Raw genomic sequence first — 16,661 nt, 5'->3', positions numbered from 1 at the left:
TTTCCAGCACCCACAGGGTGGCTCACAACAGTCTGTAATTTCAATTCTAGGGGATCTGATGCCCTCTTCTGACTTCTGTGAGCATCAGGCATACATGTGGAGCACAGACATACATGCAAACAAAACACCAATACAAATAAAATTTAAAAATAATAAAAATTAAAGCATTAAAAAAAAAAAGACACATCTAAACACACATGCTGCAGGAATTCCTCACCCTCAGGATTAACTCTGGAGTTTTAAACATTCCTCCTGCTGACTCTTGTTGGCAGCTAGCCAATGTGCTGTGTATCTAGTATTTATTCACATTTGTTATTTGGAGTTTGCTAGTCACAATTTTGTATTTGAAAGTAGATATAATCCCTACTATTATCAAATGCAAGAGGATTCAACAACCTGGAATGAAATTTTTAGTATAGAATAGTTATTCCCTTAAAACAGCTTCTTCAATTTAGGCCTTGTTTGTCCTCCTAAAGTTTGCACCTACCAGTTCTGTCTCTAGATAAACTCTGAGCTAAAAACCTTTAAGGACTGAACTTCCTGACCTCAAATTACTATCCTCAATCCTGTAAGTCACAATCTGTTCACCATACTAATCTCTCTGAGTCCTGGATGAAGCCAGGATATATTCCATTTCTCAAACGTAGCAAGAATATTACATTAAAGACATTCAGCAAATGTAATACACTACAATTGTTGATATACCAGTGTCTCTCACATTTTAGAGTGTATCAGACAACATCACCCACTGGACTCAATCAGCAAGTTTCTGACATACTAAGTCTGAGATAAGATCCACAAATGTATTTGTGTATGTGTGTGTGTGTGTGTGTGTGTGTGTGTGTGTAAATTGTGTGCAAATGCGTTGTTTACATCAGGTGTCTCCCTCAAGCCAATGAGCTCCAGGGCTCCACTTGTTTCCGCCTGTCTCTGTCCTCCGCAGCACTGGATTACAGAGTGGGCACTGGCTCTTACATGAGGTGAGGGCTCTGAACCTTGAGTTTACTTTACTGATGAATCTTTTTTTTTGTAAATACTTGTCTTTCCTCACTTGTCTATTGGCCATAATCAAGAGTTGACAGCCAGTGTCTGGGCAGGAAGCAGAGGGCGGAAGTTCCAGGAGAGGGACTCTGAGAGGAAGAAAGCAAAGGGGGGAGATTCCCCAACAGCACACAGATGTGAATGGAAGCAGAGAGGTAGAGCGGGCCACGTGGTGGGACATAATGGCAGGAGTAGTCGGGTTAACATAGGCAGCTGGGAATCTGCCCAGCTAAAATGCCTAAGATTTAAAATATTAAAAATCTCTGTGTCATTATTTTATACCAATGGTGGGTCCGAAAGTCTCGCTCTACCCAAGGGTCTCCACTTCTCACAGTTCTCAAGTGATGCTGACAGTGGTGTGAGTGCTTCTGACATGTGAACTGGCCAGAATGCAGGTCTTGACGTCCTTCAAGAGGTCAAGTGTGCTGTTTCCTGGGCATCTACTCGGACCCTGTCTAAAGCTGCTATACAACACACAACTGGATTATACTGGTTTGTGTAAGAGGCAGCTAACTGGGCAGACATCTCCGAAACAGAACTGTAAACCGGATGCTGCACCTGGGATAGGTTTCCAGAGCTGCCTGGTTGAAGCACAGTACTTTACTTCTTTCTTGTCATAGTCTGCTCTCAGCTGTTTCATCTGATCGATTTGCAATTGGATCGCTGTGGAATTACTTTCAATAATCCTCATTCTATAAAAAACCAAACCAAAACAAAACAGAAATGCTTACATATGTTTGTCACACCAATTTAATCCTTTAATCATATTAAAGTAGAACAGGTTATGTTGTTACTTTATTTGGCTAATTATAATTTGAACCATTATGAACAAGTAGAAATTTAGAAAACAAAATCTATGAGAAGCTGATACACCACAAATAGGAAAGAATTTCCTCTTAGATTGTCAATAAAAGCAACTACTAAGCTGGGAGGTGGTGGCACACTGCTTTAATCCCAGCTCTCAGGAGGCAGAAGCAGGCGGATCGCTGTGAGTTCAAAGCCATCCTGGTCTACAAAGTGAGTCCAGGACAGCCAAGGCTACACAGAGAAACTCTGTCTCAAAAAAGCAAAAACCAAAAAAAAACAAAAAACAAAAAAACAACTATCATATTGCTAACCACATTGCAAATCAATAAACATTAGCTCTAATCTAGCCACAAAACACTACCTATTCCCTTTAGTGAAATTATTGTTACAACTGACAAAGTATTTTTAGTTTTCCTTTTTTTTTTTTTTTTTTTTGGTTTTTCCGAGACAGGGTCTCTCTGTGTTAGCCTTGGCTGTCCTGGACGCACTTTGTAGACCAGGCTGGCCTCGAACTCACAGCGATCCACCCGCCTCTGCCTCCCGAGTGCTGGGATTAAAGGCGTGCGCCACCACGCCCGGCTCTAGTTTTCCTTTTTTTAAAAGTCTCATTATGCAGCTAAATTTGGCTTTCAATTTGTGATCCTACTCTTTCAGCCTCCCAAGTGCTGAATTACAGGTGTGAGCCACCACATTAGGCTTAAAGAAAAGCCTCAAACAAACAAACAAACAAACTGTTATTTTGCCGGGGGCTATTCTAACAAGTACTACAAATTTGGTTGTTTAAAGTAACGTTTATCTTCCCAGCACTCTGAAGGCCAGAAGTCCAAGTCATTAGATCACACTAACACATGAGAAGCTGGCATTTGGGAGGCTGACACAGGAGGAACTGTGTAAGTCTGAGGTCAGCCAGAGCTACACAATGAAAGCATTTTAAAAAAATAATTGTTTTTTAAGGAGCGTGTTATTATCTTTGGTGGGTCACTCGGCTGAGAACCACCACCCTGTAGTCCCTGCACTGTCAAGTCTCCCATGCATGAATAACTTCCCTCCTTTTATGACAGACACCATAAGGTGCCTTCACTATACTAAGAGGGACCTTAAATTCCTCAAGCAAAATTAATAGTTTTATTTGAAATATATACTAATTGGTAGGAGAAGGGAATATAATAAAAACAGGCTTAAAATAACATTTTATTTAAGACAGGCATAGAATAATTCTGTAACCTTAGCACTTGAAGGCTGAGAGTCTTGTGCAAGACCAGCCCAGTGAATTCACAGCTGGCCTTGGCTAAATAGTGACACCATATCTCAAAATAATAAAATAAACAAAACAGTAAAACTAAAGACCAATTGATTGTTATCATCCAATAGCAGGATACCTTTCTGGCTAGTTACTGACACACTCACTTTGCTTCAAGTTGGATGCTTCTTTTCTGGTGATAGACCAATGCTGTAGGCTCTGTTGCCAACACTTTAAGTTTTCCATGAAGACAAAAAGCAGTTCTTCGGCTTTTCTTTATTGTTTCAATGAAGGCATCATATTCTCTTTTGATTGATGTAAGAATGGACTTGTACGCGTTGACATGGTCTATTACCTGAAATACGATTTTTCTGTCTGTGGCACTGAATTTTTTAACAGGTTATTTTTAGGAGAAACATAATTATTAACTAGAAACATAAACATCCTACAGCAAACTCAACATGGCAAGGCACTGAAAACAATAACCATCAAGTACACGTTTTCTCTGTAATCCTAGGTATGAGAAAGGCTTCTCACACTTGGTATCAATTCATACATGACACATGGGCTAATACAGTACTAGGTCTCAAGTGTATGAATTATACGTCTCTTACCCCTTTGACATCTAGTCTCCTGCCTCCATTTGTAAATTATGTTTGTACTACTTTTAATTACGTGTCTGTGTGTCTGTGTATAGATGTGTGCATGTGAGTGCAGGAACCTGCAGAAACCAGAGGCTTCAGATCCCCCAGGTGCTGGAATGACTCATGGCTGGGAACTACCTGACGTAGGTGCTGGGAACCAAACTCGGATCTTCTGGAAGAGCAGTATGTGCTCTAACCACCAACCAGTCTCTCCAGTCCCCACTCTGGCCTTCAGAGTGCTGGGAAGATAAACGTTACTTTAAACAGCCAAATTTGTAGTACTTGTTAGAATAGCCCCCAGTCCTGCAATCTGAACTCATTCACCTCCGCTAGGAAAATCAGATCAGAGTTCCTCATTGCATCTCTATTCTCAGCATGTCAAAAAACAACTGTGACAACAGCCCACCTAGCTACACAGCATGGTTTCCAATACTATTAAAGAAAAGGAAGGACAACAGAGGACACTGCAAAGGTTAACAAAGACACGTCAGGAAGGATGCTTTCCATGAGAGGCCAACTCCACAGCACACAACCCTTTATTATGGCCACTTGCTGGGCGGTGGTGGCACACGCCTTTAATCCCAGCACTCGGGAGGCAGAGGCAGGCGGATCGCTGTGAGTTCGAGGCCAGCCTGGTCTACAGAGCGAGTCCAGGACAGCCAAGGCTACACAGAGAAACCCTGTCTCAAAAGACAAAAAAAAAAAAAAGAAAGAAAAACAAAAACAAAAACAACCCACAAAAAAGTTTAACTTATGTTTTTAAATATTGATGATATATAGGAAGTAAAAGTAATCTATGTAGTTTTTTCTCTGAAATCTGAAGCCATGCTTCTTTATTTCTGCTGCATTTCTTGGGTGTGCTATCCTCCATGAGTGTCCTTTAGCTAAACAGGATCTTAAGAGAGCTCCTCAGGCAGACACTCATCTTACCCCAAGTGATCTAGACAGGTCATTAATCTGTGCCAAGGACCAGGAAAAGGAATCTGAAGAGATGCAGTGCTCTTTTTTATTTCTGGCAACACCCACAGCACCTGTCCACCCAAACCAGGAACCTTTCATGAGACAAGGCTTTCCGCATTGAGCACCCTGCTACTTGTTTCTGCTCATCCTTATCTCACGTGTTCCTATAATGTGCTCCAACCAGTTCAGGTACATTAATGGGTCGTTAATACAACTGCAGTGACTTCATGATCAAGGACCATGCCAGTGTGCTAGAAGAACCAGATCTCAGTAGAACACCCATGGATACACAGCAAAGGATTCAAGTAGAGGACGCCAACTGGTATGCCACCAGTAGAATAGAGTTGGCCAATTCACCTTATGCACAAAATATTTTAAAACTTGGGACTTGTTACCACCAATACATATAGCTCTTTGAAATCCCTGAGACGTCTAACACTAGAAGGCCCAGGCCTTAACGCATTTTCGTCGGTTGGTTCTTCATTCTGCTACAGTCCCAACCATTCCTCTCTCTCTCACAGCCATGTGAGTCTTATAGTATTTTTCTGGCCTCTGTAATTTTCTTCATTCCATTGGCCACTAGTGCATATGTGTCACCATTTTGTACTTACTCTTTTCTTTTCTTTTCCTTTGGTTTCATATATCCCAAGATGGCCTTCAAGTCACCATGACTTTTGACATTCTTGCCTGCACCACCCAAGTGTTGAGACTATGGGCATGAGGCCCCAGGCTGGAGATGAACCGTGTGGTGCTGAGGACAACATAGAGCCTTGCACATGCTGCTCAGGCTACATTCCTTATGGCTATGCTTACTTTTCCTTAGTGTAAAAGGAACTAGGCTTTTTGTTTTGTTTTGTTCTGTTTTTGTTTTTTGAGACAGGGTCTCTCTGTGTAGCCTTGGCTGTCCTGGACTCACTTTGTAGACCAGGCTGGCCTCGAACTCACAGTGATCCACCTGCCTCTGCCTCCCGAGTGCTGGGACTAAAGGCATGCGCCACCACGCCCATCAGGAACTAGGTTTTTTTTTTTTAAAGTCTTCCTTAGCATATATTTATCACAGATATAACTTTCATAATTACATGTCTATACTTGTGTTTTAATTTTCTAATTAATTATCTTTTGTTGTTGTTGTTATTGTTTCGAGATAGGGTTTCTCTGTGTAGCCTTGGCTGTCCTGGACTCACTTTGTAGACCAGGCTGGCCTCAAACTCACAATAATCCACCTGCCTCTGCCTTCTGAGTGCTGGGATTAAAGGTGTGTGCCACCATGCCTGGCTAATTTATTATTATTTTTTAATATGCATTAGTGTTTGCTTGTGTGTATGTCTGTGTTGGATTCCTGGAACTGGAGTTATAGACAGTTGGGAGCTACCATGTGGGTGCTGAGAATTGAAACAGGATCCTCTGGAGGAGCAGTCACTGTCTTAACCACAGAGCCATCTCTCCAATCCTGTGAGTTTTAATTTTAATCCCCTTCTTTTTCCAAAATACTTTCTACTTTTACCTTTGAGTGCGCGCGCGCGCACACGCGCGCGTATGTGTGTGTGTGTGTGTGTGTGTGTGTATTACGTGTGTGATGAGTTTAATTAGAATTGCTTATATGAGCATGGGTGACGGGATTATTTGTAAGAACATAAAGCAATTTACCAGTGGCTACAACACTGAAGAAAATCTTTCTCCCTCCCATTAGCAACCATTAAATGTTTCTTCATGAAGAGCTAGGCTTTTATTTAGACAAGAAATAAAACTTATCGGAATGCTTAAAAATGAACCAAAAGACTGAGTTCCACTGGGAGGCAGAAGCAGGCACACCTAGTCTAAACCTGGAGGAGCCTAGTCTATATAGTGAGTTCCAAGCCACCTAGGATTACATAGTGAGACCTTGTAAGGCCAAGTGTCTCTTCTGACACAGTGGTACACAGAAGTCTACGGTGCTATCTTCTTCCAGGCAAAGAGGAAAGGATGCTTATTTCACTGTTGTTTTCAGGGCATCGACAAGGGATGGTAAAGAAAATGCTAGGCAGCTGGGTGGTGGTGGCGCACACCTTTAATCGCAGCACTCAGGAGGCAGAGGCAGAAGTATCTCTGGGCGCTAAGCCAGCCTGGTCTACACAGTGAGTTCAAGGCCAGCCAGGATTACACAGAAGAACCCTGCCCAAAAAGCCAAAAAATAAAAATGCTATATAAAACTGTAACATTTTCTAATCCAATTCTATTATTTCTAGTGTTAAAATCAGTTAAATCCTTTATTCACCAAATTAATACTTCTAAGAGGGCTCAAATTGTTTAGATGAAATTTCTGGTTGACTCATTCATTGATGTTATGTCATTCTGTTGCTCATGGTGGCCTCCAACTCCTGGCTTCAAGGGATTTTCCAGCCTTAGCCTCCTACCAGCTAGGTAACTGGCATGTGGCACAGCACCTGGCTCAAGAGGTCTCACTGCAACAGCCATCATGTCTTAACTAAGACTTCAGTGCTACCACAAACATACCCAGGACATAAAGCAGAGTTCTTGTTCAAAATGGAAATTCTAGCAAATTATAGAGCACCTTCACTTAAAATGGTAAAAATGATTACCAGAGGGCACAGCCAAGCTGCTGACAAAAAAACAAAACAAAAACAAAAAACTCCTTGTTAAACTAAAATAACCGACTCTAACTAGCAGTCAGGAAATGTAAATCTGCACTGTTCCTTCCCTATTTATCCTGCTTTAACAAACTAACTAAACTAGCATACAGACACTGGTCAGTGAGGCAGAGGCGCTGTTGAGGTGGTGGTGAAGCTGGGTAACGTACAGCCCCTGGGAACATCCCGCATTCAAGAGCATCATCGTACCTTGTCAAACACGTTCCGATATATTGTGTAATACTCATCAGCAGGCCCTTCCTCATTGCAGCCCACTCTTTTGGTTTCTGTAATTATGTATCTTTGAATGCTTTCCAAAAACTCCTTGTCATTCCTACTAATGATAGGAGGGAGAACTGTATGTTTGTTCACTTCTTGGACTGACATAAATCTTAATCTGCAAGCTTGCTCATCAGAGAGAAATTAAACCTTGACCTTCTTTTTGCAACAAAGCCAAAAATCCTTTAGTGAGCCTGAAAGAAAACACAACAGTCCGTTACTCTATAAGCCTAAAATTCTTAAGTCAAAAGTCAATTTAAAAATCTGTATGTTTCAGAAAAAAACTTACAGATCTGTTATTGAGATAAATACTTCAGTCAACGGATTAAAATGCTTGTGTTGTTCTACTGACACTTGCTATACTCCAGAATACAAATCAAATGCCAGGCAATTAAGTACTTTTCCCTTAGTTTGATGTCAGACCCCGCCCCCCCCAAAAAAAAAGTATGGGAGAAGAGAACCAGCTCCACCATGCTGCCCTCTGAGCTCCACAAAAGCCCCTACCCAGTTATGCATACAAAATGATGATCATATGTAGAAAACAACTTTTCCTTCAGAAACCAAGCAGACCCATCTTATGTGCATTATTTAAATGATAGCTGCTTAGTTTCAACTCAACACTTTAAAAAGCTTACATTTTACAATGCTTGGGATTGAACATGCTAAGTAAGCACTCCATCACTGAGGGATACCCTCAGCCCCTCTTTTTAACATTTTTATTTCACATTTTAATAATTGTAAGGATATGTGAAATGGACAGTAAGTAGCTGAGAGTCCACTCTTCCAAAATGAGGTTTATTTCTTTCATGTGGGGAACTACTGTGTATACTTTTTATTGATACAAACAAAGTCAAATACTTCTCTACCTCAGTATCTGCCTAGAACTGTAACACTCATCCATCATACAGTGACCATAAATAATTAGGTGAGTGTGTTTTTGTTTCATTTATTTTTGCTTGTTTGTTTTTCGAGACAGGGTTTCTTTGTGTAGCCCTGGCTATCCTGGAACTCATTCGTAGACCAGGCTGGCCTCAAACTCAGAGATCTGCCTGCCTCTGCCTCCCGAGTGCTGGGATTAAAGGTGTGTGCGACCACCACTTGGCACTGTTTTGTTTAAAATTGTTTTAGAGATAGGGCTTCTTGCAACCCTGGCTGGCCTTAAACTCCCTGTGTAGCTAAGAATGACCTTAACTACCTCATCTTTCTGTCTCTACCTTCCAAACGCCAAAACCACATGCTTTAATAAATAAATAAAATCCAAGCAGCAACAAACATGGCTTCTGGGGCTGGAGCGATGGCTGAACAGCTAGGAGTGACCCAAGACCCACGATGGAATAGCCATTCCAGTATCTAATAAAATAGACTTTCTTTTCCTTCTTTCTTTCGTTTTTGTTTTGTTTTGTTTTTTGTTTGTTTGTTTGTTTTTGGAGACAGAGTTTCTCTGTGTAATAGCCCTGGCTGTCCTGGACTCACTTTGTAGACCAGGCTGGCCTTGAACTCACAGAAATCTGCCTGCCTTTGCTTCCCGAGTGTTGGGATTAAAGGTGTGCACCACTATGCCCGGCAGTAAAATAGACTTTCAACGAAAACTAATAAAAAGAGAGAGTAAGGACACTTCACACTCATCAAAGGAAAAATATAACAAGATCAAGTCTCAGTCCTGAACATCTATGTCCCAAATGCAAGACACCCATATTTGTAAAAGAAACATTACTAAAGTTTAAATCACAAAGCAAACCACACACATTAATAGTGAGAGACTTCATACCTGACTCTCACTAATGGACAGATCATCGAGACAGAAACTAAACAGAGAAAATAATGAAATTAATAGATGTCATGAGTCAAATAGACCCAACAGATATCTATAGAACGTTCACCCAAACACGAAAGAATGTACTTTCTTCTCAGCACCTTATGGAACCTTCTCCAAAATTGACCATATGCTCTGTCACAAAACAAACTTCAAAAGATACAAGAAGACTGAAATAACTCCTTGCAGCTTATCAGACTACCATGAATTAAAGCTGGAACTCAACACCAACAGGAAGCCTACAAACTAGTGGAAACTGAACAACTCCCTACTCAATAATAACTGGGTCAGGGATGAAATAAAGAAAGAAATTAAAGACTTTCTAGAATTCAATGAAAATGAAGGCACAATATACCCAAACTCATGTGACACAATGAAAGCAGTGCTAAGAGGAAAGTTCATAGCACAAAGTGCCTTTATAAAGAAAATGGAGAAATTCCATACTAGCAACTTAATAGCACACATGAAAGTGCTGGAACAAAAAGAAGCAAACACACCAAAGAGGACAGGAAATCATCAAACTAAGGGCTGAAATCAACAAATTAGAAACAAAGAGAACAATACAAAGAATCAATGAAACCAGGAGCTGGTTCTTTGAGAAAATCAACAAGATAGACAAACTCTTAGCCAAACTAATTAAAAGGCAGAGGGAGAGTATACCCAAATTAACAAAATCAGAAATGAAAAAGAGGGCATAACAACAGGCGCTGAGGAAATCCAAAAAAATCATTAGGTCTTTCTTCAAAAGCCCGTGTTCCACAAAATTGGAAAATCTAAATGAAATGAACAATTTTCTTGATATATTTCATTTACCAAAGTTAAATCAAGACAGTTTAAACAGTCCTATAATCCCTAAGGAAATAGAAGCAGTTATAAAAAGTCTCCCAACCAAAAAAAGTCCAGGGCCAGATGGTTTTAGCAAAGAATTCTACCAGACATTAAAAGAAGAGCTAATATCAATACTCCTCAAACTATTCCACAGTATAGAAACAGAAGGAACGTTATTAAACTCATTCTTTGAAGGGACAGACACCCTGATACCCGAACCACACAAAGACTCAACAAAGAAAGAGAATTTCAAACCAATTTCACTCATGAACATTGCTGCAAAAATACTCAATAAAATACTTATAAACTCTTGGGAGGCAGAGGCAAGTAGATCTCTGAGTTCGGGGCCAGCCTGGTTTACAGAGCGAGTTCCAGGACTGCCAGAGCTGATACACAGAGAAACCCTGTGTTGAAAAACCAAAAACTGAAACAAAAACAACAAAAAACAAAAAATTTGCAAATTGAATCCAAGAACACATCAAATATATCATCTACCATGATCAAGTAGGCTTCACCCCATGGATGCAGGGATGGTTCAACATACAAAAAAAATCCATCAATCTAATCCACCATATAAACAAGTTGAAAGAAAAAAAAATCATATGATCATCTCATTAGGTACAGAAAAAAGCCTTTGACGAAATACAACACCCCTTCATGATAAGAGTCTTGGAGAGATCAGGGATACAAGGCCCATACCTAAACATAATAAAGGTTATATACAGCAAGCAGATAGCCAACATCAAATTAAATGGAAAGATACTCAAAGCAATTCCACTAAAATCAGGCACAAGACAAGGCTGCCCACTCTCTCCATATCTTGTATAACTAGAGCAATAAGACAATTAAAGGAGATAAAGGGGATAAAAATTGGAAAGGAAGAAGTCAAAGTATTGTTATTCACAGATGATATGATAGTATACATGAGTCACCCCCAAATTTCCACCAGGGAATTCCCATAGCTGATAAACGCCTTTAGCAAAGTAGCCAGATACAAGATGAATTTAAAAAAAATAATCAGTAGCCCTCCTGTATATAAATGACAAAAGGGCTGAAAAAGAAATTAGGGAAACTACACCCTTCACAATAGCCACAAATAATATAAAGTATTTTGGTGTAACTCTAACCAAGCAAATCAAAGACCTGTATGACAAGAACTTCAAATCTCTGAAGATGGCCGGGTGTGGTGGCGCACGCCTTTAATCCCAGCACTCAGGAGGCAGAGGTAGGCGGATCGCTGTGAGTTCAAGGCCAGCCTGGTCTACAAAATGAGTCCAGGACGGCCAAGGCTACACAGAGAGACCCTGTCTCAAAAAACCAAAAAAAAAAAAAAAAAAAGAAAGAAAGAAAAAAGAAACTGAAGATGATATCAGAAGATGGAAAGATCTCCCATGCTCATAGATCAGTAGGATTAACGTAGTAAAAATGTCCATCTTACCAAAAGCAAGCTACAGATTTAATGCAATTCCCAGCAAAATACCAACACAATTCTTTACAGATCTTGAAAGAACAGTTTTAAACTTCATATGAAAAAAAAAACAAACAACAGCCTAGAATAACTAAGACAATCCTATGCAATAAAAGAACTTCTGGAGGTATCTCCATTCCTGACTTCAAGCTGTACTATAGAGCAATAGAAATAAGAAGTGCATGGGACTGGAGAGATGGCTCAGCAGTTAAGTGCACTGACTGCTCTTCTGGAGGTCCTGAGTTCAATTCCCAGCAACCACATGGTGGCTCACAACCATCTATAATGCGATCTAATGCCCTCTTCTGGCCTGCAGGGAAATGCAAATCAAAACGACTCTGAGATTCCATCTTACACCTGTCAGAAGGGCTGAGATCAAAAACTCAAGTGGCAGCTCATGCTGGCAAGGATGTGGAGAAAGGGGAACACTCTTCAATTGCTGGTGGGACAACCACTTTGGAAATCAAATTGGTACTTTCTGAGGAAACTGGTACAGGCTCTATCTCAAGACCCAGCTATTCCACTCCTGATGCTGAACAATACAACAAGGACATTTACTCAACTATGTTCATAGAAGCCCTATTTGTAATAGCCAGAATCTAGACATAACCTAGATGTCCCTTAACTGAATAATGGATAAAGAAACTGTGGTACGTTTATACAATGGAATACTACTCAGCTATTAAAAAGAAAGAAATCATGAAATTTGCAGGCAAATGGATGGAACTAGAAAAGATCATCTCGAGTGAGGTAACCCACACCCAGAAAGATGCACATAGTACGTACTCACTTATAAGTGGATTATAGCCATTAGTACAAGATAAACATACTACACACATGTCACAGATCCAAAGAAGGTAAGTAACAAGGAGGATGCAAGGGAGGATGTTTAAACCTCACTCAGAAGAGGAAACAGAATAGGCAGTGTAGCGGTTGAAGAGAAGCAACAAGGTAGAGAGACATGAGGGTGGAGATCAGACCTGGGGAGAAGGGAGGTGGGAGGACAAAAGGCCTATAGAGAAAATACAAACAATGGGCAGCAGCATCTCTGTGACACACTGGAGCCCACTGAAGTCAGGGTGGGCTCTCAGGAGGATATGAGAGAGACTTTAGCAAACACTCCTAGTAGCAGGGGCATAGAAACTGAAGAGGATACCCTCTAACTAGACAAATCTCCTAGTGGAATGAAGGGAACACCAACCCACCCACAAAACCTTCAACTCAAAATTCACCCTGCCTACAAGATGTGCAGGGATAAAGATAGAGCAGATGTAGCGGAGATTGAGGGAGGGTCCAACCAATGCCTGGCCAAACGCAAAACCCAGCCCGTGGGAGAGAACCAACCCCTGACAGATACTCTGCTATGCTTGTAGACAAGAGCCAAGCAGAGTTGTCCTCTGGGAGGCTACACACCTAGCAGCACCTCAAAACAGATGCTGAGACTCACAGCCAAACACTGGGTGATGCACAGGGAGCCTTGTGGAAAAGAGGAGGAAGGAGAAAAGGGCCTGGAGGTGACAGGAGCTTCACAGGACCAACAGAGCCAACTAACCAGGACCCAGAGGAGCCTGTGGAGACTGAAGCACCCAGGACCTTGCATGGACTGGATCTAGGCTCCCTACATGGATGATGGGCAGCTCAGGCTTCATGTGGGTCCGCTAGTAAGGGGAGCAGCGGCTCTCTCTGACATGGACTCTCTTGCCAGCTTTTTGATCACTTCCCCCTGGTGGGACTGCCTTGCCAGGCCACAGAGGAAGAGAACAAGCTCAGTCCTGATACAACTTGAGAACTGGGATTGATGTCCCTTTTCCGAGGAAGAGGAGGATGGGGAAAAGGAGAGAGGGTGGACCTGGGAGGTGAGGAAGGATGGGGCCACAACCAGGATATAAAATGAATAAACAAACAACAAAACAAAACAAACAAAGAAAAACAGTTAAGAGCACTGGCTATTTTTCCATAGAACTTGAGTTTCAGTCCCAGCACCTACATGGTGACTCAACCATCTGTAACTCCAGTTTCAGAGTACTGGGTACCTTCTTCTGGCCTCCACTGGGGCCACACATGCAAATGATGCAACAGACATACTTGCAGGCAAAAACTTGTGTGCAAGAGCACACAAAACACACACACACACACACACACACACACACACACACACACACACACCACATGAAAGCAGAGAGGGACCTTGTTGGGAAGACGGGCTTCAGAGGGAGGAGTGGGATGAGACAGGGTGAGAGTGAAAAGAACTAAAACTCATTAAATATATGAAGCTATCAAAGAAGAAAAAATAAAAAATTTAAAATTACCCCTTGGCTGTGGTGGAACACACCTTTAATCCCAGCACTTGGGAAGCAGGATCAGTCAAATCTCTGTGAGTTCAAGGCCAATTTGGTCTACATAGTGAAATCCAAGCCAGTCAGGGACTCTGTCTCAAAAACAATAAAATGTTTAATTTTTTTCCTAAGGAGCTCTAGTATTTCATAGTATGAGATTCCATTATTTAACCATTCCCATTAGGCATTGAACTTTTGCTATTGTAATGATGCTTTTAAAAAAGATTTATTTATGTATTATGTATACAGTGCTCTGCCTACATGTATGCCTGCATGACAGAAGAGGGCATTGGATCACATTATAGATGATTATGAGCCACCATGGGGTTACTGGGGATTGAACTCAGGAGCTTTGGAAGAACAGCAGAACAGTCAGTGCTCTTAGCCTCTAAGCCATCTCTCCAGCCCCTGTAATGATGCTCTTAATAAATGTTTAAACTAGCTAAATAACCAGTTATCTAAAGTAACATATAAAACTTTAAGTATCACAAACATAAGAATCAGGACACCTGTCTGCAGACCTTCAGTCCTTGCACTTGGGAGGCAAAGGCAGCCAATTCTTTGTGAGTTCAAAGCTAAGTTGATCTATATGGAGACATGTAGGCCAGCCAGACATAGTAAGACTGTCTCAAATAAATAATAAAAATAAAAAAATAAAGGAGATACCACAGTTAATTTTGAAGTGTCAAATACTAAAATTATATGTATACTGATGAGTTGGATAACAAAAAGTCAATATACAAGAGGATACAAAGTAGGACCAGCAAAATCAAAAGCAATGTATGCTTAAAGTCTTCTTTAATTAAAAAAAAAGTTATTGTCTGCGTGTATGTGTGTGGGTGCATGGCTGTCTTGGCATACACATAGAGGTCAGAGGACTAGTTACATGAGTCAGTTGCTCTTCTTCCCCTGTGGAGGCCCCAGCATCTAAGCTCAGACCATCAGGCTTGGCAGCAAGTGCATTAGCTCACGGACCCACACCACTCGCCTACAAAAATTTTTTAAAAATAGATAATTTATTACTCATTAGTTCAACCACTATTTATTGAATGTCTATTTAATAGTTTATGGCTGAGGATTCAGCAATAAGTGAAATAAGGTCCTGGCTCTTTGGAGCTTACAATCTAGTGAGACAGAATACAGTTAAAACAATTGCAAATAGTAACATAATGTCAAAGAAAAGGTAAGGACACAATCTCTGGGGCATGTGTGGTCACATCCAAATAGCAGTGGCTTCCTAGAACCCTTAGGAGAAATCTGAGTTCCTTTGGTGGCCTATTAATGCCCTTTATAGGCCAACAACTTTTTCCCCACTGATGACTTTTTTTTTAATGCCCTTGTCCCTCATACTTGAAGGCAAACATTTTATTTTTTGCAGTGTTGGACATCAATTCTAGGTACCCACACATCCTCAGATAACCTTTAACGTCAAGGTGAAATATTTGAATAATATAGAATGACACCATCACTTTTTACCTTTTAAAAACTATTTTATTTATCATGTACACCTACATGCCAGAAGAGGACATTAGCTCATATTATATAGATGATTGTGAGCCACCATGTGGTTGCTGAGAATTTAACTCAGGACCTCTGGAAGGGCAGTCAGTGCTCTTAATCTCTGCGCCATCTCTCCAGCCCCATTTTTTTGTGTATGTCCACATGCATGTGGGTACATGCAGTTGTGAAGACTGGAAGATTACTTGGGGGGTGGGCAATCAGGATGCTACGGATCCTTTTTTTTTTTTTTTTTTAATGAAATACGGAGGACGCTTGCGTTTAGAGATGAAAGACACTGAGAGGGTGCACTAGAAAGGGCGCCGGGCTTGTGTGGTGGAGAAGGGACTGGGAGAGGGCACAACCAGCGTAGCTTGTAAGCGGCCTGCCTTGTCTATTTCTCCGGAAGAGCAAATGCTCCTAATTCTTTTCCCTAGGATGGACACTCTATTTCCAAAATTGTAGTCGAGGGCTAAACAATCGTGGGTTTCCTTACTGTTTGGCTTTTAAATCGAGCAAAGATGAAAAAATTCAACCGTTTCATACTAAGGAGGCGCGTGCGAGTGGAGAAATGGTAGGGGGGAGGGGTGGGAGAGCGGCCACACCGGAAGAGGCCGAAGGCCGCACTTGCATCTGTCCTAGAGTTGGCTGAGGATCCCCTTCTCTGATTGTCAGCACAGCTGCCTCCCGACCAACACCTTCAGCCCCACACGCCTTTCCGGCCCTTAAGCTCTCCCTTTTCGGCATTTCCGGCGCGGGCCCACCCTCGCGCAAACATTCTGTCTCACTCCCAGGTCCTCACCTCAAGCTCTCCCAACCCTGATTCCACGGCTTAGAGACAGTAACCAGGAGCCCGGAAGTGTGGCATTGCATCTTGGGACAAGTAGTTCTAGCATGAAGAAGGCGGTGAAAAACTACAATTCCCAGATAGACTTGTGTTACCTCTCTTTTCTAGGGCTCAACAAACACCTTTTAAAGGAAAGCGCCGCTTAGTCGCATCGATCGTATAAGGAAGCCCTTTGAAACACTTTTAAGTCGCGCCCACTATTTCGAGGGCATGCTGAGGGCGAGCGCAGAGAACGGGCGCACCCGCGCCACTCTGGCACTGCGTTAGACAGCCG

The 16,661-nt window shown here is 41.5% G+C and overlaps 1 protein-coding gene across 9 annotated transcripts in view; it reads right to left on the bottom strand.

Annotated features, from left to right (window-relative positions):
- CLHC1 (clathrin heavy chain linker domain containing 1) overlaps nt 1–16,606 on the bottom strand; it is a 31,924-nt gene extending 15,318 nt beyond the window's left edge. For 2 of the 9 annotated variants that reach the window (XM_084799585.1, XM_084799592.1), the window contains exons 1-5: nt 16,343–16,606; nt 14,017–14,135; nt 7,530–7,792; nt 3,256–3,443; nt 1,600–1,733 (exon numbers count right to left, since the gene is read on the bottom strand). In XM_084799585.1, coding sequence (XP_084655711.1) covers nt 1,600–1,733; nt 3,256–3,443; nt 7,530–7,706 — 499 coding nt within the window. In that variant the 5' untranslated portion in view covers nt 7,707–7,792; nt 14,017–14,135; nt 16,343–16,606. Of the gene's footprint in view, nt 1–1,599; nt 1,734–3,255; nt 3,472–7,529; nt 7,793–14,016; nt 14,140–14,564; nt 14,652–16,342 lie in introns of those variants that run through there. The other 7 variants (XM_084799588.1, XM_084799591.1, XM_084799587.1 and 4 more) reach the window with 7 other exon arrangements.
- Between the last annotated feature and the right edge of the window lie 55 nt (nt 16,607–16,661).

The sequence above is a fragment of the Acomys minous genome (genome assembly GCF_964271855.1).
Source record: "Acomys minous genome assembly, chromosome: 10".
Lineage (NCBI taxonomy): Eukaryota > Metazoa > Chordata > Mammalia > Rodentia > Muridae > Acomys > Acomys minous.
Note: the sequence above shows the minus strand (reverse complement) of the source record. Positions and strands in the feature narration are given on the sequence as shown.